The sequence below is a fragment of the Thamnophis sirtalis genome, unplaced genomic scaffold (genome assembly GCF_051295495.1).
Source record: "Thamnophis sirtalis isolate CommonGarterSnake01/CBP01778 unplaced genomic scaffold, rThaSir2_p1.2 scaffold_6, whole genome shotgun sequence".
In the NCBI taxonomy this organism is placed as follows: domain Eukaryota; kingdom Metazoa; phylum Chordata; class Lepidosauria; order Squamata; family Natricidae; genus Thamnophis; species Thamnophis sirtalis.
The window spans coordinates 130,294,899-130,320,214 of NW_028261386.1; the positions used below are offsets into that span (position 1 = coordinate 130,294,899).

Below are 25,316 nucleotides of genomic sequence, written 5' to 3' on the forward strand. Positions count from 1 at the left end.
CTCCCCCCCCCAAAAAAGAAAATAATATTGATCATAAATTGCAGAACCTCATCCGACCATGAAATGATTTTAAAACAATGTTTTTTTAAAAAAAATGTTGCGTTTTTGAAATAGTGCGGTACTGGGAGCATATAGGTTGCCTAGATTTCCATCCACTTTAATATTTTCATGTTTTAACTTTAATGTCCTGGTGTTTTTAACGTTTCGATCCTGCAGTTGTTTTATTCTGTTATTTATGGTCTTGTAAGCCAGGGTTTCTCAACCTTGGCAACTTGAAGATGTCCGGACTTCAACTCCCAGAAATCCCCAGCCAGCATTCGCTGGCTGGGGAATTCTGGGAGTTGAAGTCCGGACATCTTCAAGTGGCCAAGGTTGAGAAACACTGTTGTAAGCCAACCAGAGTCTCTTGATGGAGATGGGCAGCATGCAAATATAATTAATAAATAAATAAAACCCTGCCTTTCATCCATGAGGTTGCAGCGTGGGGCAAAGCGGCAGTCATGGCATGGCAGAAGCATGACTCAAGCCTTACTCTGCTCCTATCAGGGGATGAGCCCAATTTTGAAAGCCAGGGAAGCAAGCGCGATGTGGTCCCATTTAGATATTCCCCCTTATCTTTTCTTTCAAAGGCATGAACCGTCCTCAGTCAGACTCGGATGGGGTGGCGGGGGGGGGGGGAGAAAAGGGCCGCACGAAGAGAAAAAGCTTTAAAAACTCTCCTTTCCCAAAACGAAATTGGAAACAAAACCTTATAACGTCCCGCGGCCGCTGCACAGGACGAAACATTCTTTCAAAAGTTTCAACTCTCTCCTGGGAGGCGATGAAAAGGATGTCCCGATTCGGGCTGAAGTCGCGGTTGGCTTCGCTGGGGGAGCCCTTCCAGCCACCCAAAAGCCCCGAGCGGTTTGTTTGGCCTCTTAAGGGCCCCGCGTCGCCTTCCTCCTCCTCCTTCCCTTTCGCTCGCTTAAACTCTTAAGCTGCCGGGCCATTTCCCCTCTCCCTCTCCTAAAGTTTACGCGGCGGCTTTGAAGAAGCCCAACACCCCCCTTAGACGCCCAACAAAGCTCCCCCCTCTCGGAACAGCCTCAAATACAAACCCCATATTGTTCATTCCTTGCCTCTTCTTCATTCCAAGCCTTATTTTCCCCCCTCCCTCGCTTTGACCCCAAACTCCAAATACGACTCTTTCTTTCTTTCTTTCTTTCTTTCTTTCTTTCTTTCTTTCTTTTCTTTCTTTCTTTCTTTCTTTCTTTCTTTCTTTCTTTCTTTCTTTCTTTCTTCCTTCCTTCCTTCCTTCCTTCCTTCCTTCCTTCCTTCCTTCCTTCCTTCCTCTTTCTCCCCCCCACTCCAGCTCTGGCTCCAAATACGACACTTCTTTCTTTCCTTTCTTTCTTTCTTTCTTTCTTTCTTTCTTTCTTTCTTTCTATTTCTCTCTCTCTTTTTCTTTCTTTTTCTTTCTTTCTTTTTTCTTTCTTCCTTCCTTCCTTCCTTCCTTCCTTCCTTCCTCTTTCTTTCTTTCTCCCCCCCACTCCAGCTCTGGCTCCAAATATGACAAATCTTTCTTTCTTTCTTTCTCTTTCTTTCTTTCTTTCTTTCTTTCTTTCTTTCTTTCTCTCTCTCTCTCTCTCTCTCTCTCTCTCTCTCTCTCCCCCTCCCTCCCTCCCTCCCTCCCTCCCTCTTTCTTTCTTTCTCCCCCCCACTCCAGCTCTGGCTCCAAATATGACACATCTTTCTTTCTTTCTTTCTTTCTTTCTTTCTTTCTTTCTTTCTTTCTTTCTTTCTTTCCTTTCTCTCTCTCTCTCTCTCTCTCTCTCTCCCCCCTCCCTCCCTCCCTTCCTCTTTCTTTCTTTCTTTCTTTCTTTCTCCCCCCCCCACTCCAGCTCTGGCTTGGCAACCCAATCCTGGCAATGGGAGCCGTCCACCTTTCCCTCCTTAGAAGAGAGGGAGGGAGGGCGGGCGTGCGGGGGAAGAAGCCTCCCTCCAGCCCTTCTCCGCGACGCCGAGCTTAAAAACGAAGCCAGCCGCAACAACAACATCACAACGGGGTGTCTGCTGGGGCTCGTGCAAGGCAGTCAGTCCCACGGCCGGCCGGCCGAAAGCCTCCCACCCACTCCCCCCCGAAGTGCTAGGGAAAGGCGGCGGGACGCCCCATACACACAACCACCCACCCACCCTCAAACTTACTTCGCTGAGTCCCGGCGAAGCGAGGATCCCCCGAGCTTTTCCCCGCCGCTCGGCTGCGATAAACCGCCCAGGTGTGTTGGGGGGGGGAAGTGCAGAGAGCTTCAAGTCGGGACGCGGTTCCGTCTTCCTCCCAGGTATTTCCCGCCCTTCCCTCTTTCTCTCTCTCGGGAGCGATTGTGGGCAGGGACGGGCGTGGAAACGAGTCCCGGCACGTTGGGGGAAAAAGGGTTGCACATCAGCGGAGCAGGAACCTGTTTGAAGTTTGAACCCGGAGGAACCCAGCCCTTCCTTTCCCTTCCCCGGACGCAAAGAAAGGCAGGTCCTGTTGCGCCGCCGTTCAAGCCCAAAGCCGAAACAATCCGCCGCAGCTCCGGCTCCTGTTTCGGAGCTCCAGCCGCTCGGGATGGACGTGGGAAGCCCCGGACTTCGTCTCGGCGACGGGAAAAAGTTAGAAGCGAGGAGAGCGAACTCCACTCCAGACAGCACGTAGCTACTCTTCCCAAGAAAGCACCCGGGGAATGATCTGGGTGAACAGGTAACTTGCTGGGTGGTGAGTAAGGAAATAGAAAGACAAACCTGGATTTTAATGAAGAATGTGGGTTTGTGCTCATTTAACGTCCGACGTTAAATAAGTGCTGGGGGAGGGAAGTTAGAAGCGGAGAGAGCAAACTTATCTCCAGACAGGACGTAGCTACTCCTCCCAAGAAAGCATCCGGGGAATGATCTGGGTGAACAGGTAACTTGCTGGGTGGTGAGTAAGGAAATAGAAAGACAAACCTGGATTTTAATGAAGAATGTGGGTTTGTGCTCATTTAACGTCCGACGTTAAACAAGTGCTGGGGGAGGGAAGTTAGAAGGGAGAGAGTAGCTACTTCTCCCAAGAAAGCACCCTGGGAATGATCTGGATGAACAAGTAACTTGCTGGGTGGTAAGGACATAGAAAGACAAACCTGGATTTTAATGAAGAATGGAGGTTTGTGCTCATTTAACGTCCGACGTTAAATAAGTCCTGGGGGAGGGAAGTTAGAAGCGGAGAGAGCAAACTTATCTCCAGACAGGACGTAGCTACTCCTCCCAAGAAAGCACCCTGGGAATGATCTGGATGAACAAGTAACTTGCTGGGTGGTAAGGACATAGAAAGACAAACCTGGATTTTAATGAAGAATGGAGGTTTATGCTCATTTAACGTCCTATGTTAAATAAGTGCTGGGGGAGGGAAGTTAGAAGTGGAGAGAGCAAACTTATCTCCAGACAGGACGTAGCTACTCCTTCCCAAGAAAGCACCCAGGGAATGATCTGGATGAACAAGTAACTTGCTGGGTGGTAAGGACATAGAAAGACAAACCTGGATTTTAATGAAGAATGGAGGTTTGTGCTCATTTAACGTCCGACGTTAAATAAGTGCTTGGGAGGGGGAGGAATGCCTGAGTATTTTTTTTTAAGATATTACTTTTTGCATGCTACTTTTTTTAAAAAAATAAAATGAATAGCAATAGCAATAGCAGTTAGACTTATATACCTCTTCATAGGGCTTTCAGCCCTCTCTAAGCGGTTTACGGAGTCAGCATATCGCCCCCAACAATCCGATAGATAGATAGATAGATAGATAGATAGATAGATAGATAGATAGATAGATAGATAGATGATAGATGATAGATAGATAGATAGATGATAGATAGATTGATAGATGATAGATAGATAGATAGATAGATAGATAGATAGATAGATAGATAGATAGATAGATAGATAGATAGATAGATAGATAGATAGCAATAGCAGTTAGACTTATATACCGCTTCATAGGGCTTTCAGCCCTCTCTAAGCGGTTTACAGAGTCAGCATATCGCCCCCAACAATCCGATAGATAGATAGATAGATAGATAGATAGATAGATAGATAGATAGATAGATAGATAGATAGATGATAGATGATAGATGATAGATAGATAGATAGATGATAGATAGATAGATAGATAGATAGATAGATAGATAGCAATAGCAGTTAGACTTGTATACCGCTTCATAGGGCTTTCAGCCCTCTCTAAGCGGTTTACAGAGTCAGCCTATCACCCCCCACAGTCTGGGTCCTCATTTCACCCACCTCGGAAGGATGGAAGGCTGAGTCAACCTTGAGCCGGTGAGATTTGAACCGCCGAACTGCAGATAGCAGTCAGCTGAAGTGGCCTGCAGTACTGCACTCTAACCACTGCGCCACCTCGGCTCTCAATGAGCAGCAACATCACAAATGTAGCTCTTTTTTTGTTGGATAGGTAGGCCCCCACTTACAACAATTAGTTTAAGAGACTGAACTTATAGCAGGGCTGAAAAAAAAAGGGACTTATGGCTGTTACCACCATTGCAGTCTTCCCCAGAGTCACGTGATCAAAGGTTCAACTCTTATTTATGATCATTGCAGTGCCCAGGGGTGGTGTGAACACCTTTTAAAACCTCCTGATAAGCAAAGTCGATGGGGAATCCAGATTCACTTAACGGCTGTGTTACCGACTTAACCGCCGTGGCAAGAAAGGTTGTAAAATGGAGCCGAACTCGCTTAACGACTGTCTCGCTTAGCAACAAAAAAATTTGGCCTCAATTGTGGTTGCAAATCGAGGACGACCGGTACTTTAGGAATTTAACCAGGACCTGTCAGTTGTCCATACAATGTCGTCGTATTCAAGACTGGGATTCACTAGGATTCTCTAACGAAGACTTAAATGGCACGGTGAGGGAGGAGTAACAGAGTAATGCATAGGTAGTGAGTAAGCCACAATTGGATAGTTCACATTGCATTCTAATCTAAATAATCCAAGCCATCGGGATTTAGCATTTCCTGTGAACTTGCATGGGTTATTCTGCCTACAGTTTCCTTCAAAAATAACACGCTTCCAATACTTCATGTTGGGATCTGTGTAAATTCATGAGGATCCACGTGGATCTGATTGTAATGGTATCCTCCCCAATCACGTTCGATTTTTATCTATGGTCACAAATGTGATCGGTGATTTGTTTGTGGTTTTAGGTGGATCCCTAATTCAGAGACTGAGAAAAGGAGGAGGAAGTTCTTGCCTTTTCTTATTTGTTCACTTGCACCTGACCACAGAAAAGAGAAAGAGATAATAAAGCATTCTCCAATTCTCCCTTATTTCTATAAGCCTGTACTAAAAAGAAAATAAGACAAGACTAACAGTTGTAATGTCTGGTCTCTTTTTACCCATCCTATAAACTTCTTCTGAATATATTAATAGATAGTAGAAATACACCGAAGGGAGGAGTAGAGGGATAGAAGAAAGAGGGGTAGAGAGGGTGGGAGAGAGGATTGGAGGGAGGGTGAGAAGGAAGGGAGGGAGTGTACTGGGAGAGGGGAGTCGTAGAGGGGGAGGGGAAGTAGGGTAGAGGGGAAGGATGGAGGGAAGATGGAAAGTTGGAGGGGAGGCGAAAGAAAGGGTGTATGGAGGGTCGAAGAGGTACATTGGGTCTTTATTTTGGGGGGTTTTGTTGACAAGAGGAATGGCTGTGTTTATTGTTTAATGTTATATGACCCCGGTTATGCACAGTATATATGTGACTGTATGAAAATGGAAAATAAAAAACACATTTACAGAAAAAAAAACTTCTTCTGAAGCCATTATTTGTTTTAACCTTGGTTAGCTGAACAGGTCATAAAGCTTGTGTCCACAATTCATGCTTAGCTGAAAGCAAGAAGAGCACTTGACACTTTATTATAATCTATCAATCCAATTATTTTTCTCTTTTGGCAGATTAGAATTTACCACACTTCTCAGTACTACTCGGACTAGCTATGAATGCAGCAGAGGCCTATCTGCTCCTGAGAATGAAACAAGAACAGATTAGCAGCAGAGACCTGGTTGAACTCAGTCTAAACTGCCAAAATTGGGTGTTTTTAAGTCTCAGAAATGTGCAAGGCACGTGTGCTCCTTATTTACACAAATGCAATGTCAATAATGTTGTTGCTCAACCTTGGTAACAATCCATTGTAATGAAGAACGATAGCAGGTATTGGAATGACACAGTAATGTCAACATAATTGACACAGCCTCTAAGATCTGTGGTGTTTACATTAAAAAAGGTGTGTTAAGTTTCCCTGCGGTTTCATACGAAAGTTGTGTATATGTTGATTTTGTATTTTATTTTTAATTTACAAGGGTGTCATGAATTTATTTTGTGAGGTTGTGTTATGGTATATTAATTTAATTTTAAAACTAGACACTGTTACCTTTTGGGTCATCATTTCAGAAATATTTCTTTCCCAGATTCCTCAGTTGTTTTCAACAGTGGCAGAGTTTCTAATGCACCTGAAAAAAATTCTAAAAATTAAAAGACGTATTTGCCTCGAAAGTAGCCTGGGTTGAACTGTATCGCACAGTTGAACATCAGGAGGTGACCACAGGAAACGTTTTGTGACATTTGGTATTATCGTAAAATGCTGTACGGTAATTTTTATGCAAAAAAAAAATGTTTATAAAATTTGCCAAATTTTAAATTTTTGCTAAGATATCGGCATATCTTAAAGATCACTCAAATGAGAGATATAAACGAGACTGGAAAAAATGGATTGACTATATACAAAACAAATACGGGACTAAGAAATTCCAGATAGCCTACAATTAAGATCAGGAATGATTTTAAATTGTTTAAAAGTTAGCTTAGCAAGAAGAAGCTAAGATAAAATGTAGAGATGTTATTAACCCCTTTTTTATTTTTTTTCTCAATATATTTTTAGACTGTGTTTGTTAAAAATCTATACCATGTACGGACTCTGGGAAGTGGGGGGGGGAGGGAGGTGGGGGAGGGAGGGATATATACTAGGTTAGATTTCAGTGTAATATGACTTCACATGTATACTGTTTTTCTATAATTTCTCTGTAAAAATAGGATAAGTTAAGTACACTGACATATGGTGGAAATACACCAAGGGGAGGAGGAGTAGGATAGAAGAAAGACGGGTAGAGAGGGACGGGAGAGAGGATGGGAGGGAGGGTGAGAAGGAAGGGAGGGAGGGGATCGGGAGAGAGGAGTGGTAGAGGGGGAGGGGAAGTAGGGTAGAGGAGGAGGATGAAGGGAAGATAGAAAGTTGGAGGGGGGGTGGAAGAAAGAGGTGTATAGAGAGGGGAAGAGGTATATTGGGTTTCTATTTTGGGGGGTATTGTTGACAAGAGGAATTGCTGCGATTATTGTTCAATGTTGTATGGTGCCAGCTATGCACAGTATATATGTGAGTGTATGAAAATGATAAAATGGAAAAGAAAAACCTTTAAGGTAAAAAAAAAAAATTGCCAAATTTCAATTCCACAGGAGTCATGGGTTCCAGGTGTATTCTATGTGTTAACCCACTTGACGTATTTCAGTTGAAATAAAAATCGGCCCTATAATGCACCATTTTGCCCAGGTTAAGGTTAAGACATGAGAAGCTTAATAGCATATAGATAATAGATATATTTTCAAATATAAAAAAAATATTTATTTTTTCATAAATATTCTACATTGTTGCATGTGTTGAGTTCAGTTTGATTCCTGTTGATTAAATGAACAAACCTGTGTTGTTTTCTTGTCAAAGGACAGAAATGATTTGCTGTTGTCTTCTGGAAGATACTTTCTGTTTACTTCCCAGTGTATGCTTATAGCTTTGAGAAAACAAAGACAATCTGTCTCACACATGCATGGTGTAAGTTATTTATTTAGTTTACAGTTTCTATAATTCACTCAATCAAAAAGTGGGTGGGGTTACAATATGTTAAACTGTAAAAACAACGACAGCAGCAAATTATAACATAATAATAATCCAGGTACGGCAGTATTAAATTAGTTATCCCAATCAGCCTTCCCTCAAATGGAATGCCAATAAACCTAAAATTGAAGACCATGTGAAATGAAACAATCTTTAAAGGTGTGGAGGAGTAAGCTTCAAATGTGTATATAGGCCGACATTGACAATTGCTGCTATAAGTTAAAAATTAACTGGACACAGGACAAACAGAATTAAATTAAAGGCCAATAAGATCACACAGCTTGGGCCTCCTCCGGGTGCCATCTGCCAGTCAATGTCGGTTGGCGGCTCCCCGGGGGAGGGCCTTCTCTGTAGCTGCTCCGGCCCTATGGAACGATCTCCCCGTAGAGATCCAGACCTTTACTACTCTTCCAGCCTTCTGTAAAGCTACTAAGACCTGGCTGTTCCGGCAGGCCTGGGGCTGTTGATCTGTATCCAGCCCCATTTTAATCAGTATACATGGTATGAAATTTTAATAATTGTATTCTTATTTTAATTTTTATATACCGTATATACTCGAGTATAGGCCGACCCGAATATAAGCCGAGGCACCTAATTTTACCACAAAAAACTGGAAAAGTTATTGACTCGAGTATAAGCCTAGGGTGGGAAATGCAGCAGCTACCGGTAAATTTCAAAAATAAAAATAGATACCAATAATGTTTTTGAATATTTATTTCAAAGAAAAACAGTAAACTAGCGGTGTATTCAATGAAATACTTCACTCACCTCATGATGCTGATGTCCCGCTGTGATGATGATGTCCCATGCAGCCGCGGGAGCGATGTCCCGCCTCCTATGACACACGGCACAGTGATTCCTATCATTGGATCACTGTACCAGAGGAGGTGGGACATAGCTATGTGGCTGCTTGCCATAACAAGGAGGAGGTGGGACATCGTTGCAGAGCGGCAGGAGGGGGAGGAAGGGGAATCATAAGACAGCCCTGCATTATATTAGAACGTGAGGAGGGGGGATGGTGCGGTGCGCGCTGCGCGGCAAACTGACACAGAGGGAGGGGAAACTCACAGGGGCGCTGGGCCATTCACGAGCCTCACCCAGCGGCATGGCCCCGCCCCTTTTTCTCCTCCATTTCGGGCAAATTTTTCACTGACTCGAGTATAAGCCGAGTCGGCTTTTTTCAGCCCAAAAAGCCCTTTGCCTTGTCTGTAAGCCACCCAGAGTCCCAAGGGAGTGGGCAGCATACAAATGCAAATAATCTAAATCTCTATCACACAGTTGGATTGGATGCTGCTATACTATTCTTTGTATAGCTTTACTCTGCAGGTAGTTTGGAGGCAGTGTTTGGAGGCTTCGAAATATGAATGTCGCCAACAACAGGAAAGGCCATTATCAATTTGTATATGTAAAACTTTTTGAGTTCCCTCCTACCTTTGCCTGAAGCTGAGATGCAAATTGTAGAAACCAGTCATTCCGTTCCTGTTTTGAGATTGGATTTATTATTGAGCAACACATTTCATTTCCTTTGGAGCAAGTGCCCATGTTAAGAGCTAAAACTACTGCAAAATAAATCAGTATAAAATTGCATCTAAATGTATCACAGAAACAAGAGATTCATTTCTTGATTCATTCAGCTTCAAGTATCTTGCTTGCTTTGCAACTGCTGTATTTCTGAACCAAACTGGCAGGGAAGGCACTTTCTACGATCCAGGGTTGTCTGTGAGGAAGGGACAAAAGAATCAAAATGGCAGTCACAGGCATAATTACTGATTGTACAATTGTAGAGATTAATTTGATTTTGCATTTAATAACTGCAGCTAGATTGTTGGTCGCGCAATACTGGAAGAAGGAAGATTTGCCTACTATTCAAGAATGGACATTGAAAGTAACAAACCTAGCTGAGATGGCTAAAATATCTGCATATCTCAAGGACCACTCAAATGAGAGATATAAACTGGAGTGGAAAAGATGGATTGATTATACTCAAAATTAATATGGGACTAAGAAATTTCAGATAGCTTATGATTAAAGACCAGGAATGATATAAATTGTCTAGAGCTAGTCTAGCAAGGAGGAGCTAAAGCTCAATTGAAAGATGTTATTAACTACCTTTTTTTTCTTTTAAAGTGTATTTTAGATTGTTTTTGTTAAGATTTATACCCTGTATTGGTTCTGGGAAGTCGGGGGGGGGGGAAGGTTGGGGGAGTTGGGGGGAGGGTGGGGGAGGGAAGTAAATAGTTGTAAAAGTTTGTTTTTCAAAATTCTCATTTAAAAAAAACAACCTCATATTTCAATGGAAAGTTCCCAACACTGAGCGGAACGGACACAATTTTGCCTATCTTCACTTTTATTTCAATAAACTTAATCTATTTCATTTCTCAGTTTCTCATTATCTCTTTATCCAGATAAGAAACTATATGTATTGTATGTTTGTCTGGGTCTGTTTGGGTTTTCTCATCACATTTCTGAAAATTGGATTATGGGTGTATATTCTTGGAAGAATTTGGCAAGGGGTTACAGTCTGATCACAGCTGGCAAAATTTTGCCACTGGAATAAAAAAAGCCATCCGGTTTCTTTTTGAAACAGAAGCTTCAATGGTTGGCAACCTGCTTGTAGAAATGAGAAAAGTCACCTACTATTTTATTTAGGAAAGAAGAGAGGCATATTTATGTTATTCGAATTTAAACGTGTTCTGGAATGACATTTGTGGGTTTTTTTTAAAAAAAAAATTATCCGTAACTCTCACTCTCAGGCCGTGTTTCACGAATAATGAAGATGCTAAGATGGCAATGTCTTGCTTATTTGCCAAGTTTTGATTACATCTTTCCCTCATCCCTTTTGAACCAAGAGAGGCCATTTCAATTCTTGCCCTGTGTAGAATTGAGCCGGTTACCCAGTCATGGCAAAATGTCAGCCACAATATGGACCAATAAATTGACTTCCCAAGAGAACTCAAACTACTCATGTTAATACTGGCTACAGTAACCGAATCTTGGAAATCTGGTTTTGTTTCAATTCCTACACTTACATGCAGTGTGAATTAGGGAGGTTCATGTCTGAGTCTTTTGTACATGCCTTCTTGTTTTGCACCTTTTTCTCCTCGTTATTTTGATAATGGATCAGGCCAGAGGTGGGTTCCTACCAGTTCGCACCTATTCGGTAGAACCGGTTCGTCAAATCTACCGAACCGGTTAGAAGAGGTTCCACCAGTGGACCCGGAAAGCAGGCCACACCTACAGAAGAGGTTCCAAAATTTTTTGAAACCCACCATTGACACACACGCGCACGCACCCGCACACACACACACACACACACACACACACACACAGACTCACAGAGAGAGAGAGAGAAAGAGAAAGAGAAAGAGAAAGAAAGGAAAAAAGAAAAAAAGAAAGAAAACGTGAGAGATGAAAGAAAAAAAGGAAACAGGGACAGAGAGACAAAAGGAAGGAAAGAGAGAGAGAGAGAAAGAAAACACATGGCCGGCAAGCCACTCCCAGCAGGTCACATGACCAGCAAGCCACTCCCACAAAGGATGCCACGCCCACAGAGTAGGTTCAAATTTTTTTTGAAACCCACCACTGGATCAGGCGTACCACTGTAAAGGGATCTTCCTTATTTTTAGTTCGCATTATAGTGTTGCAAGGGGTGATTGTGTGACCCCCGGGATACTGCAACCATCCTAAAGGGGGGAAAAGGGGGTCAACCTATTTTCCAAAATACCAGAGGGCAGGACAAGAAACAATGGATGGAAGAGAGAGGAGAGAAGAGGAAGGAGAGTAGCAACCTGGAATTAAGGAGAAACTTCCTGACAGTGAGGACAATTAACCAATGAAACTGCCTGCCTTCAGAAGTTGGAGGTACTTCATCATTGGAGGTTTCTAAGAAGATACTGGACTTGCCTGAAATGCTATAAAGGTCTTCTGTTTGACCAGGGGGTTGGACTAGAAGATCTCCAAGGTCCCTTCCAGCTCTACTTTATTCTCACTTCTCATTTGGGAGGTGCCTAGAAGGACCTTGGAGACACCGCAGACAAACCAGCCTCGAGAAGCTCAGTCAGTGTCCCAGAATCATACTTTCCCCATGTCTGAATAGCTGCTGATATGTTTTGGAAATGGCAAGAAATCCCTGATTTGTATACTCATGAATCAGGCTCATGTATCACCGAACATTGACTTGTCACAGTTTCCATTTGCCAAAAATATGGTAGGGGGAATGGGCAGTTCTAGAGATTTCACTGTCTGCATCATCTCAACAAATTGGTTTTTTCTTATCTTTTTCTCTGTTTCATTCTAATAACAATAATAATATAATTTTAAGAAGATACTTGGTTGATACCTAGGATGCTGGCAGCAACCCAAATCAACCATCAGCGCCAGTCAAGGATATTTGTGATGCCTTTTTAAACGTTCAGTTGACTGAGTTTCATGTTTAATAAATAAAAGAGATGGTAATCATCAACATTACCATCCTTTGGTATTTGCTACCAGGATTCCACCATGTATCCACTGACTTGGAAATAAGTCCCATTAAATTCAGCAGATAAATTTCCGAGAAAGAGAAAGAGAGGTGTTTGTGTCATATTCATTTCATTTCATTTATTATATTTATATGCCGCCCTTTTCCCCCAAAGGGGACTCAGGGTGGCTAACAATTCAAATCTGGGAAGGGGGGGGGTACAGACAAAAAAAAAAAACAAAACATGACAATACATAATTTAAAAACACACAACAGTCATACCATTCGAGACGGGGGCAACAGCTCTTTAGCCCCAGGCCTGTCGGAACAGCCAGATTTTAACAGCTTTGCGGAAGGCCTGGAGGGTGGTGAGGGTTCGAATCTCCACGGGGAGTTCATTCCAAAGGGTCAGAGCAGCCACAGAGAAGGCTCTCCTCCAGGTAGTCGCCAGTCGACACTGGCCGGCGGATGGAATTCGGAGGAGGCCTAATCTGTGGGATCTAATCGGTCTAGTGGAGGTAATTGGCAGCAGGCGGTCTCTCAAGTACCCAGGTCCAATATTCATCCAAATGAGTCTTCCTACTGTACTAATAAACTTTTCCTTCAAAGAAATTACTTTCAGTTATCCATCTTAAGAACTCAACAGAGAAAATTAATGTGCATTATAGGCAATTAAACATTAATTTTAAGGTTTCTTGCTTGTTTTAACAGATTATTTGCTACATTTTGGCTTAGAAAGAACACTAAAAATGGCTTATAGTCCTATACAGAAGTGAAAAATATTAATATGAGAGGAGAGAAAATAAGGATAAAATATAAATAATGGCAGATTTAGATAGTGTGTACTTTCTATTGATGAGGAAGATTATAGCATTACTAATTTAAAATAGTTATGCTTTAATTTCAAATGTCATGGTTCAGTTGTGTTTTAATATATATAGCAGAAACATTAATTATATTAATGCTCCAATGTCCTTAGCATTGAAGAAGTTTCTTTGCTTTATATTTAATATTCTGATAGACATATTCAGTGTAAAAAAAATCATGTTCAACAATGCTGCTCAAATTTGGGTGAAATCCTCATTAACGAAGCTGCTTCATTGTGAATTAACTTCTCCATATTTGGTACAGCTGTCTGTGAAATATGTTACTGTTAGAGCAAGCTACATATTTGAAAAGGATGGTATTCATATTATTTCTGGTATCTAGAGGCAATGTAAAGAAGTGGATTAGAGAAATAAGATCATGATTTAACAAAGTAATTATATAGTATTATGAAATTGAGGTAAACAGCTACTTCTCCCATCCTGCCACTTTTCAAATTGTCTCTTATCTATTTGTGGATCCTATTTAAGATATTACTTTTTTTGTATTTTGTATTATAATAAAAACTTGATAAAAAGAAAAAAAAAGGAAAATGGGCATCATTTTTCTGCAACTAGCAGCTATGAGTATGAATGTTCAACCGTTTACTATAATCATTGAGTTTTCAGTGCAAATTATTGCATGGCTACTTCCTATATCCTTCTGTTTATGTAAGTACAATGATGGTAATGGAAGGGATTGACCTTTGTTGATTCCCCCCCCCCCCCCAGGAAAGCGGAACGAAAAAGAAGCAAGAAGAAAAAAGACACAAAGAAAGCAGCAAATAGATTTGCAACCATCCTACTATAAGATTAAGTAAATAAAGTCAAAATGAAGTTGTAGTTCTAATTCAGTGGTGGGATTCAGCCGGTTCGCACCTATTCGGGAGAACCGGTTGGTAACTTTCTAAACAGTTCGGTGAACCAGTTGTTGGAAGAAATCTCCTTTGGGTTTTTCCCACTTTACAGGGCTAATCCTGTAAGGAAGGCAGGAAGGAAACATTCTAGTGTTGTTTCTAGCCTAATCTTTATTGACCTGCTTATAGAAACTGCCTCTCCGGTTCACCCTTATTACCATTGTAACAGCTAAGGCTGAGTGACCTTGAGTTGGCCAAGCCCACCCAGTCACATGACCACCGAGCCCCACCTACCCAGATAGTCATTAGGGCAGAGAACCGGTTGTTAAATTATTTGTATCCCACCACTGTTCCAATTAGAATTAAAGAAAGGGCCACTCTAGCACCCACTGTCTGGACACTATAAAGGATGGCACCGGGATGACCATGGCATATCTGAAAAAGATGGTGTGAGACAGAGGGGCATGGAGAGAGAGCTGATCCATAGAATGGGTCAGATATGACTGAATGGCTGACGAGGATAAGGACAACGAATTCTAGTAATTAACTATCTTGTGTCATTTTAAAACTAGAGATCATTATTAAATGAATTAAATTTAATTAATTAAATTTAATCGCACACTCAACCTGTGCGATCTTATTGGTCATTGGGAGGTGAATGGCAGGAGGCGGTCTCTCAGGTAGCCATCTAGGTACACCCATTATCGCTCGCGCGGCTGCATTCTGGACCAACTGCAGTCTTCGAACACTCTTCAGGGGCAGCCCCATAGAATTGGCACAAGCTGATTCTGTGGAGGTCTTTCTAATGTAACTTTCAAATTTATTTATGCAACTTGTAGAGGGTTTAAGACTGAGATTTCTGGAGAGTACTGTAGGTGGGATACTTTGAACGTAGATGTATAACTCTGATTTGATATATTTGCAATTGCTATCTCATAATACAGGAGTTAACTGCATCCAGGTTTCTTCCTGATATCAAGTTCTCATCCTAGCAGATAAATGCCAACAGCCTGGGAAAGTGAACAGGTTTAACAGGCTTAGCTGTTTCTTCTATGTCCTACAGGTAAGGCTAGGTAATGTTGGGCTTGCCCCAATTTCAGTTTCATTACAGTTTCAAAAGATTGCCTTTAAAAAAAATAACAATAATAACAACCTTCCTATTTCCATTCACTGGCCTCCAGCAATCTTAATATAACTCGGCCACACACTCAACACATAAGATCCAAAAAAGTGAGGGAAATCCTTTCCAAAGTGATGGACATGTGATAATTTGAAATGAAAACCTCCAGTTATTTCTTTCATTACTTACTCATTTATTTACATATGACCTTACCATTAACACTCTCAAGATAGTAGACCTCAATAGAAACCTTTTAAAAAAAAGATGCTGTGAGATATATTGAAGATATATTGGAGCCGAGGTGGCACGGTGGTTAAATGCAGCACTGCAGGCTACTTCAGCTGACTGCAGTTCTGCAGTTCGGCTGTTCAAATCTCATCGGCTCAGGGTTGACTCAGCCTTCCATCCTTCCGAGGTGGGTGAAATGAGGACCCGGATTGTTGTTGGGGGCAATATGCTGACTCTGTAAACCGCTTAGAGCAATGACTATATTGAAGTTACCCTCAATTTATGTGTGCAGGGACTCTATGAGTAATCATAGCTCTCTTTCTCTCTCCCCTCCGTCTCTCTCCTCCTCCCTTCCCCCCTCCCTCCCTCAATGAAGCTTTCATTTTCACACCAATAGTGACAGCCTTCAGGTGGATTATAAAACACTTGCTTTTCAAGTAGCTTTTTGCATGAAGATGTTTATTTGACTTCAGCCTTCAGGGCAAATGTATATTTGGGTGTCTACTAGAGCCAAGGTGGCGCAGTGGTTAAATGCAGCACTGCAGGCTACTGCTAGATCAGCAGGTCAGCGGTTCAAATCTCACCGGCTCAGGGTTGACTCAGCCTTCCATCCTTCCGAGGTGGGTAAAATGAGGACCCAGATTGTTGGGGGCAATATGCTGACTCTCTGTAAACCGCTTAGAGAGGCCTGAAAGGCCTATGAAGCGGTATATAAGTCTACTGCTATTGCTATTGCTATTGCTATTGTAAACTGTAACTCCCTCTAGTGACTATAAGATGATTCACCTCTAATAACTCAGCAGAACTACTGCTACTTTGCTGACTGTATGGCTCATGTGGGTGAGTTTGAATGCTGACAATTCCAAATGAATATTACACTTAATTGGAAAATGTGGACATTTACCATGTTGGAAGAATCACTGGAAAAATCGCTGGAGCTGGCAGAAATGGCCAAATTGAAGACTTTAATCAAAGAAAAGAATGCATCCGATTTCATTTCTTCTTAGAAACCGCTTCTAGATTTTGTGCTTGAGATAGAAAAATATATATATATATGAAATTCTGACATTGGGATTTGCTGGTTATATAAATTTGGTGTTACAGAAATGGCTAGTATATACTAAGTATGTAAAAGTAAAAATTGCTGTAATGTTATTACCTTTTTTTTTGCTATGCTGGAAATTCAAAGTTAATACTTCTCTCCCCCCCGCCATCCAGTTTCTTTTATCTTACCCCTCTCTCTTCTCCTTTGTAGAATATAGAATAACAGAGTTTGAAGGGACCTTGAAGGTCTTCTAGTCAAACCCCCTTCTTAGGCAGGAAACCCTATACTGTTTCAGACAAATGGCTATCCAACATCTTCTTAAAGACTTCCCGTGTTGGGGCAGTCACAACTTCTGGAGGAAAGCTGTTCCACTGATTAATTGTTCTAACTATCAGGAAATTTCTCCTTAGTTCGAAGTTGCTTCTCTTCTTGATTAGTTTCCACCCATTGCTTCTTGTCCTACCCTCAGGTGCCTTGGAGAATAGTTTGACTCCCTCTTCTTTGTGGCAACCCCTGAGATATTGGAAGATGGCTATCATGTCTCCCCTGGGCCTTCTTTTCATTAAACTAGAGATACCCAATTCCTGCAACCGTTCTTCATATGTTTTAGTCTCCAGTTCCCTAATCATTTTTGTTGCTCTTCTCTGCACTCTTTCTAGAGTCTCCACATCGTTTCTACATCGTGGCGACCAAAACTGAATGCAGTATTCCAAGTGTGGCCTTACCAAGGCAATATAAAGTGGTATTAACACTTCACATGGTCTTGATTCTATCCCTCTGTTTATGCAGCCTAGAATTGTGTGAGCTTTTTTGGCAGCTGCTACACACTGCTTTTCCTCTTCCCCATTGTCCCGCTATCTTTCTTTCACTTGTACTTTATATTTTGATAACTTTAATAAAAAATATTTTTACAAAAAGGAAAATTAACAGGTATTTCCCCAGTTTTTCCTTTTATAAGTCAACGAACATACAGTAAGTAGAAACTTAAACATGGGTGTTTCATAATAAAACTCAGTTCAGTAGAACTTGAACACTGATTTAACGCATCACTGTTTTTATAATGCAATAGCAACATGTCAAAAAGTCATTTTTGCACTGCTTTGATTAAAGTAGCCTTTATAATTCACGAGTACAGGAGGAGAAAATGGACCAAAGAAAAGAAAATGGGAGAGAAGTTTGAGAATTGAAAAAGAAAAGGACAACATGGCCCTGACACTCAGATATCAGCTGGCAAACTAATCAAGCACTTTGCAAAATGAACAGCCAGGAGAAATGTGGACTGGAGAGCTTGCAAAAGTGTGCCTGTTTTCAATATTCAATAATCTCAATGCAGCAATTCCCAGAAGATTTGAAGTGCCTGACTTTCTCCTGTCCAATCTACTTTTTCATTTATATCTTGACACTGCAGGGAAACATTTTATAGGAGTTAGCAATAGCAGTTAGACTTATAGCCATAGCTGATGCCATCTTTTTAAAACACCCTAAGCAGCTCTAGATATTATAGTTGAATTGTGTTGTTTCCTTTGAAGTCAGTAAAAGTCTCTGTGGATAGTCAGAAACTTTCTAAGATTCCCTTTTTCCTTTTTCCTCTCCTTTGCTTTCTGCCCTTAATGCAAAGCACCTCATTGTGACAGGAGGGGGGGGGGGGAAGTCTCATTCCCATTCCAAATGATACGGACTGGAACGCTTCCTGCTTCTTCTCATTAAAGAACAAACAGAGAAGGTAATTGTTACCCCCCCAAAAAACCCCAGATAGGAAGGATGAGCAAAAGGTAGTTTTGTCAGCTTTTAGTCAGATCATATCCTTCTTTTCAGTTCACACTGCATTAAGGGTTCAACCTTTTAGGATTCGTTTTGACAAAATAATTGCTCGTAATGCTGAAGACTCACATCTCGTTGGCTCGCCCGCGATACGGCAAATGCGTATTTTGGGAGAGATGCAGCCATGCCAGATGCTGTATGCAAATTTCACAGAGCAGCTACTTATGGCATCTCTATAATTACTCTTCCTAGCGGTACCTATCTCCCTGACACACATCACACAGATACATACGCTAATTGCTATGCGTACTTGGTATTTTAATGTCTAATGGCACACAGTTTTCATTGTATGGCCATCAAAGGCCGTCTCCGAAACAACAGCAGGAAGATGTTATCTTGTCTATTTTTTTTCCCCCCTTCAGGAAAGTTTTCCACTATTGAACATTTTCCCAGAAAGAGGGGGGGCAGTGCAGGGGGGGGGGGCATGCTTCACTGCCAAGATTTGGCAGCCAAGGTTTTAAAAGGGAAAGGCATTTCTTTTCCAAGAAGGGACTTGTAAGTGTTCCTTGAATAATTCCATTCAACTCTATGCCATGTACAGCTAGTCCCCGACTTTTAATGATTCGTTCCGGGACTGTTCAAAATTGCATTGGCTCTGAATGAACGGTGGTTACAGTCGGTCCTCTGAATGATGTCAATAACCCAATTTGTGCTTATAGTCTTTACTCATAGGACCGAAAAATATCTATGAATAGCAGAGTGTTTGAGATTTCTGCTTCTGTCTGAAGGGGGAGAAAATGGTCTGGCATTTTCTGCTCTTTTTATTTTATTTTATTTAAAAAAATAATCTTTATTGGTTATACATTTTTTTTTAATAAGACATATAAATACAAATACAACTTTAGACATACAAACCCTGTACTGTCTTCTCTTATTTTTTTCTTTAAAACTAAGATATGTTAAGTATATTGATATGGAAGCATAAATACCATCAACATAGAATGGAGTTTGCTCGGAAGTTGGAATACACCAAGTGAAGGAGAGGAAGAGTGGGAAACAGAGGAGAGAAGAAAGACAGGAAGAGAGGGTCGAGAGAGAGCGTGAAGGGGGAAGATGAGGTGTATAAGGAGGAGTGGTAAGGGGAGAGAGGAGATGGAGAAAGGAAGGGGAAGTAGAGTAGAAAATGATGGAGGGAAGACAGGATGTAGAAGAGTGGGAAGCAGAGGAGAGAAGAAAGATAGGAAGAGAGGGATAGGAGAGAGGGTGAGGGGGGAAGATGAGGGGTATAAGGAGGAGTGGTAAGGGGAGAGAGCAGAAGGAGAAAGGAAGGGGAAGTAGAGTAGAAAATGATGGAGGGAAGACAGGATGTAGAAGAGTTGGAAGCAGAGGAGAGAAGAAAGATAGGAAGAGAGGGATAGGAAAGAGGGTAAGGGGGGAAGATGAGGAGGATAAGGAGGAGTGGAATGAAGAGAGAAGAGAAGGAGAAAGGAAGGGGAAGTAGAGTAGAAAAGGATGATGGAGGGAAGAAAGGAGGTAGAGAGATAGAAGAAAGAGGTGTATGGAGAGCAGAAGAGCTAATAATGGGTTTTTTAATCTTTCTGGGCGTTGATGACAAGAGGAACTGATGTAATTACTACTTAATACAATAGGATATTGGCTATGTAATAGTATACATTTGATTATATGTTATGAAAATGGAAAATATTTTTTTTTAATGAAAAAAAAACCCACATACAAACACCCCCCCCCCCCGTGACAGTCATTCACAGCCCAACATTTTTTTCTTCCTCATTGTTTAGTCTCTAACCAGCATCTTCTCGTTACAAAATTCAGGGATCTATTACAATACCCATGTTCACTTTTAGTTCCCATTGTTAAGAGCTGCTATTTAACTTTCCCAGCTTTAAGTCCCTGCGGTTCTCTTTGTCGCCCAATTATATCATAGGTTCCAGCTAAGATAATGTTCCGTTTCTCCTTTGTCCCTCAGCCAACCCGTCATTCTGTCCATTTCTGCACACTCATAAATCTTTTTCATTATGGCATCTTCCGATGGTATGGTAGTAGATTTCCCAAATTGCGCATAGGTTATTCTTGTGGCCACAATTATATGTAGGCTCAAATGCCATATAGATTTACTCATGTTTTCTGGTTTTATGCTTAGTAAAAAAAAGTCTCAGGTTTCCATTCCATGCTTGCCCCGGTAACCTCTTTTAGCCAGTTTTGAATCCTTCTCCAGCATTTCATGGCCTCAATACAGGACCACCAAATATGGTAGAATGTGCCATCCCTTCTTCCACATTTCCAACACAGTGGAGATAACCCAGGAAACATTTTGGCTAACCTCGTTGGGGGGAAGTGCCACCTATAAACCATCTTGTATATGTTTTCTTTAAACGCTGTAGATATCGTAAGTTTAATAGTCTTACTCCATAGATCCCACCATTTGCCCATTTCAATCTCATAGCCAAAATTTCTCTCCCATGCTATTAGAAGGCTTTTATCCTTTTATCCCTTTTATTCCTGCTCTTGATGAGTCTGTTTAAGCATGAAAGTGACAGAGCAAGTTCTCTCTTACCTTCCATGGATTACATGCAATCCTCAATTTACAACTGCAATTGGGACTGGAATTGCCATCATTAGGCATAGCAGTTGCAAAGCACGACTGCATCGCGTGTTGGCAATCCCCGCTGTCCTAGTTGTCAATGGTGAAGCCTGCAGGAAATCGCAAGTTGCAGGTAAGAGGCTGCTGCCAGGTGGGGGAGGGAGAGAGGGGATGCATAGGGGTGCAGGAAAGGGTCAGGGAGGATCCGTCTAGATGCGTAAGGGTGTGGGGGAGGATCAGGGAGGAGGTTTTATTTATTTATTTTTTTATTACACTTGTATGCTGCCCGGTTCCACCACAAAACCGTGGTAGACTAAAGCGCGTGTGACTAAAGCGCGGTGACAAAACTGCACCGTCAAAACCGCGCGACAACAGCACGCCGACAACAGCGCGCCGACAGAAGCGCGCTGTAACATAACCCTAAAAATAACCCTAAACCTAACCCTAAACCTAACGCTAAACCTACCCTAAACCTAACGCTAAACCTAACGCTAAACCTAACCCTAAACCTAACCCTAAACCTAACCCTAAACCTAACCCTAAACCTAACCCTAAACCTAACCCTAAACCTAACCCTAAACCTAACCCTAAACCTTACCTTAAGTTAAATCGTGCTTCTGTCGGCGCGCTTTTGACATCGTGGTTTTAGCGCCGCGGTGTTGTTGGCGCGCTTTTGATGTTCGCGGTTATGTCGTGCCACGATGCTGCCCTATTCCCGAGGGACTCAGGGCGGCTAACAAACAAGGTGGGTGGGGGGGGGGAATACAACAACAAACAAAGACAAAAACAATACAAAAAACATAGATTAAAAACAACACAACCGTCACAACAATTCAAGTGGGGCTGGGAACTCATCAGCCCCAGGCCTGCTGGAGCAGCCAGGACTTGGTGGCTTTGCGGAAGGCCGGGAGGGTAGTAAGGGTCCGGATCTCAACAGGGAGATCATTCCAGAGGGCTGGAGCTGCAACAGAGAAGGCTCTCTCCCCCGGGGAGTCGCCAGCCGACATTGGCTGGCAGATGGAATCCGGAGGAGACCCAACCTGTGCGATCTAATTGGTCTGAGAGAGGTAATCGGCAGGAGGCGGTCTCTCAGGTACCCAGGTCCGATGCCATGTAGGGCTTTATAGGTAGCGACCAGCACCTTGAAGCGGATTCGGAGACTAATAGGTAGCCAGTGCAGCTCGCGGAGGATAGGTGTAACGTGGGTGTACCTTGGTGCACCCACAATTGCTCGCGCGGCTGCATTCTGGACTAATTGGAGTCTTCGAACACTCTTCAAGCTTCTTAGATGAGAAGGGAAACATTAAAAAAAACCACCTTTGGGACATCTAAGGCCCATTCTTCCTGGCCTTAGTACTTCGATGCCTGCCAGTAATTCTGGCAATAATGCTTAAAACTGCTCCAGGATGGGTCTAAAATAGCAGAATCCTAAATCCTCAAGGAAAAAGCTTTTTTGCCTCTGTTCCTGGGAAGGCCCGGATGGGGGAGATATGTATACGTCGGAAAGGCGGTGTGTGTGTGTGTGTGTGTGTGTGACATCTTTACGTGCAGCGAGGAAATAAATGCTTGTATGGTTCCGTCTGTGCAAAGTTGATGGGGAAAATATCTTTGAATCTTTCGGTTTAACCAAAGTGTCCTGGATTAATTTAAGGGAAAATTTATTGACGGGTTTGCTTAGAAATCACTTTAGTGCAATTGCTAATACGGTTGTAAAAGGAAATGGGTTTTTGTTTTTTAGAGAACAGGAATTTGTGCTGCATTCATGCCTATATATATATATATATATAATTTTGCCTCTGGATGCAATTTAATCTTAATACATTTATTGTTTCTCTCAATTGAATATACTTTATTTTGCTAATGGGAAGGCGGCCGTGCCAGGTTTTCTGCAACCCGGGGCAGCCACTTGAAGGAGGAAACTTTATTAGAACCAGAAAGTGTAGCTGCAGTTCTGAATCAAAAACACTTTTGTGGAAGCCCCTCATGACTCTCCCTGCAGCTAGTAGGACCTCAAATCATGTTGCTGAAGATGCAATAAAATTGTTTCATTGAATGAAGTGTCCAACAAATTGTTCCCATTTGGGGAAATAAGGGATCACATGAATGACTTCAATTGTCAGTGTTTCAATATTTTCAGATGTTCACATGCTTCTGAAGTTTATTCCTACCACATGGAGGCTGACATCTGGACAGAGAAAGGGGTTTTCCAACATTCTTCTTTCAGCATTGGGAATGGAAACATATGGCTCCAGATATCCAATACACTGCCGAATTGATGTCACCAGCAATTTATGAATGACTAAGTTATCAGTATAGACCAGTGTTTCTCAACCTTGGCAACTTGAAGATGTCTGGACTTCAACTGCCAGAAACTCCCAGCCACCTCTCCATTGCAGGCAGTGACTAGGACAGTGTTTCTCAACCTTGGCAACTTGAAGATGTCTGGACTTCAACTCCCAGAATTCCCCAGCCAGCATTCGCTGGCTGGGGGATTCTGGGAGTTGAAGTCCGGACATCTTCAAGTTGCCAAGGTTGAGAAACACTGGTATAGACTAACTCTGGATGGCTCTAATAAATTATAGCTTCCATTTATTGAAACGTTTATTGTAAAATCTTAACGCGTGTATATGTGCCTGCGAATATATGCCCTGTATGTTTTTGTTTCTTTTCTTTAGCTTTCTTTCTTTTATTATTTATTATTTTATAGTTTTCTTTTTCTTTGCTTTATACCTGGGGAAGGGGTCAATACAGGTAGTTGTCGACTTACAATAGTTCATTTAGTGGCCATTCAAAGTTACAAACGGCACTGAAAAAAAGTGACCGTTTTCACAAGTGACCATTGCAGCGTTCCAGTGGTGGGATTCAGCCGGTTCGCACCTATTCGGGAGAACCAGTTGTTAACTTTCTAAGCAGGTCAGAGAAGCGGTTGTTGGAAGAAATCTCATTTTGTTTTTTTCCACTTTACAGGGCTAATCCTGTAAGGAAGGAAGGCAGGAAGGAAACATTCTGGTGTTGTTTCTAGTGTAATCTTTATCACCCTGCTTACAGAAACTGCCTTTCTGGTTAACCCTTATGACATTGTAACAGCTAAGGCGAAGCGCCCATCTACCTGAGTGACCTTGAGTTGTCCATGCCCACCCAGTCACATGACCAGTGGGGAGGAGACAAGGGAGAGTGATCCAGAAACCAGTGAGTTGTTCCTGGATGCCCGGCACTGAAGAGCTACTCGGCGTCAGGAACAATTACGCAATTACAGGAGGTAATTGCACTCAGCTGGTGGTCATTCGGCTCCTCTCCAGACTATAAAAAGGCTACTTGTGCACATACCCCTCTTTGCAGAAGTCAACGCAGGAATGAATGTTGGAGAACATTACTGTCAGCTTGGCAGGCTGGATTGCTGCCAAGCCTTATCTGTGTTTATTGCTGCCCAAGCTTGTCTCTGCCTGTTTGCTGCCAAGGACCTGTCTGTCTGTTAATTAAATGCCGTAACGTATCTTTGGGTCGGAGTGTATGTTGGTGTGGGACGAGGGGGGTCAGAACAGTCATGCAAAGAAATATGTTCAACAAAAGACAGGATACAAAGGTATGTGATTATAAATAAAGTTAAATAATGATATTCATCTGCTTTTTTTGAAGCAAGCCAGTTCTGTTTTTCTTTTTCTTTTTTAATGCATTTCCCTCAGGGACTCTAGTGGTTAAAAATACACAATCTCACAAGACTTAAGATTGATCACAATTCAGAAAAAAAGAAAGAGACCAACCCAATTCTTCTCATTCCGTGTTTATTGCATTTGGACTGTTCCAATAATGAATATGATCATCTAAATACCAAGAGAAGTGAAGCTAAGTCCATGCTGGACTCACATTTAAATGTCCACCAAAAATCTTACGTCTGACATAGAAATGCGGCATATTTGGAGAAGAGGAAATAACAACTATAAGTATGCCCATATTGAGGTTAGAGGTTACATATTCCATTTGTACAAAAATATGTAGAACAAAAGAGCGGTCATAATGAAAATCTCTTAAAGGTGGCATTTGGTAGCTAGGATCAGTTTTTCAATATCGCATTCATTTTGTCCTCGTAAAATCCTGAAGTAACCGTTTTCTCCCCAGGAAATTCCCCAGGAATTTGCAGCAATCTAGGGGTGGAGAAGAGAAGATATTTTATTATAGCAAACGCAGTCAAATTATGATAAATGTGAAGAAAAAGAATGCAAAAGAGGAGCTGGGATATTCACTGTCCTGCCCTCTCCTCCTCCAGTTAGATTGTCACTTCCAAATATTTCTTTTAAAGAGCTACTTAAAAACCTCTCGTAACTCTCTCTCAGGCTGATGAATAATTAGAAATTAATGGTCCTTTTTTTTTATAATGCCAAGTAGATCATCTTCATCTGTATTGCAGTAAATTGGGTATTTGTGTGTGTTAAGAGACAGTTTAAATTTCCCCTT

General features: G+C 41.9%; 2 protein-coding genes across 2 annotated transcripts in view; both read right to left on the minus strand.

The window, feature by feature from the left end:
* Nucleotides 1-2,428, minus strand: part of SACK1B (scaffolding CK1 anchoring protein B) — a 45,421-nt gene extending 42,993 nt beyond the window's left edge. The window contains exon 1 of the mRNA XM_087718952.1: nt 2,185-2,428. The gene's annotated coding sequence lies outside the window, so the exon portion shown is untranslated. The remainder of the gene's footprint in view (nt 1-2,184) is intronic.
* Nucleotides 2,429-24,668: 22,240 nt separating this feature from the next.
* The window catches only part of TINAG (tubulointerstitial nephritis antigen), a 41,576-nt gene continuing 40,928 nt past the window's right edge, over nt 24,669-25,316 (minus strand). Inside the window, exon 11 of the mRNA XM_087718957.1 lies at nt 24,669-25,006. Coding sequence (XP_087575083.1) covers nt 24,890-25,006 — 117 coding nt within the window. The 3' untranslated portion in view covers nt 24,669-24,889. The remainder of the gene's footprint in view (nt 25,007-25,316) is intronic.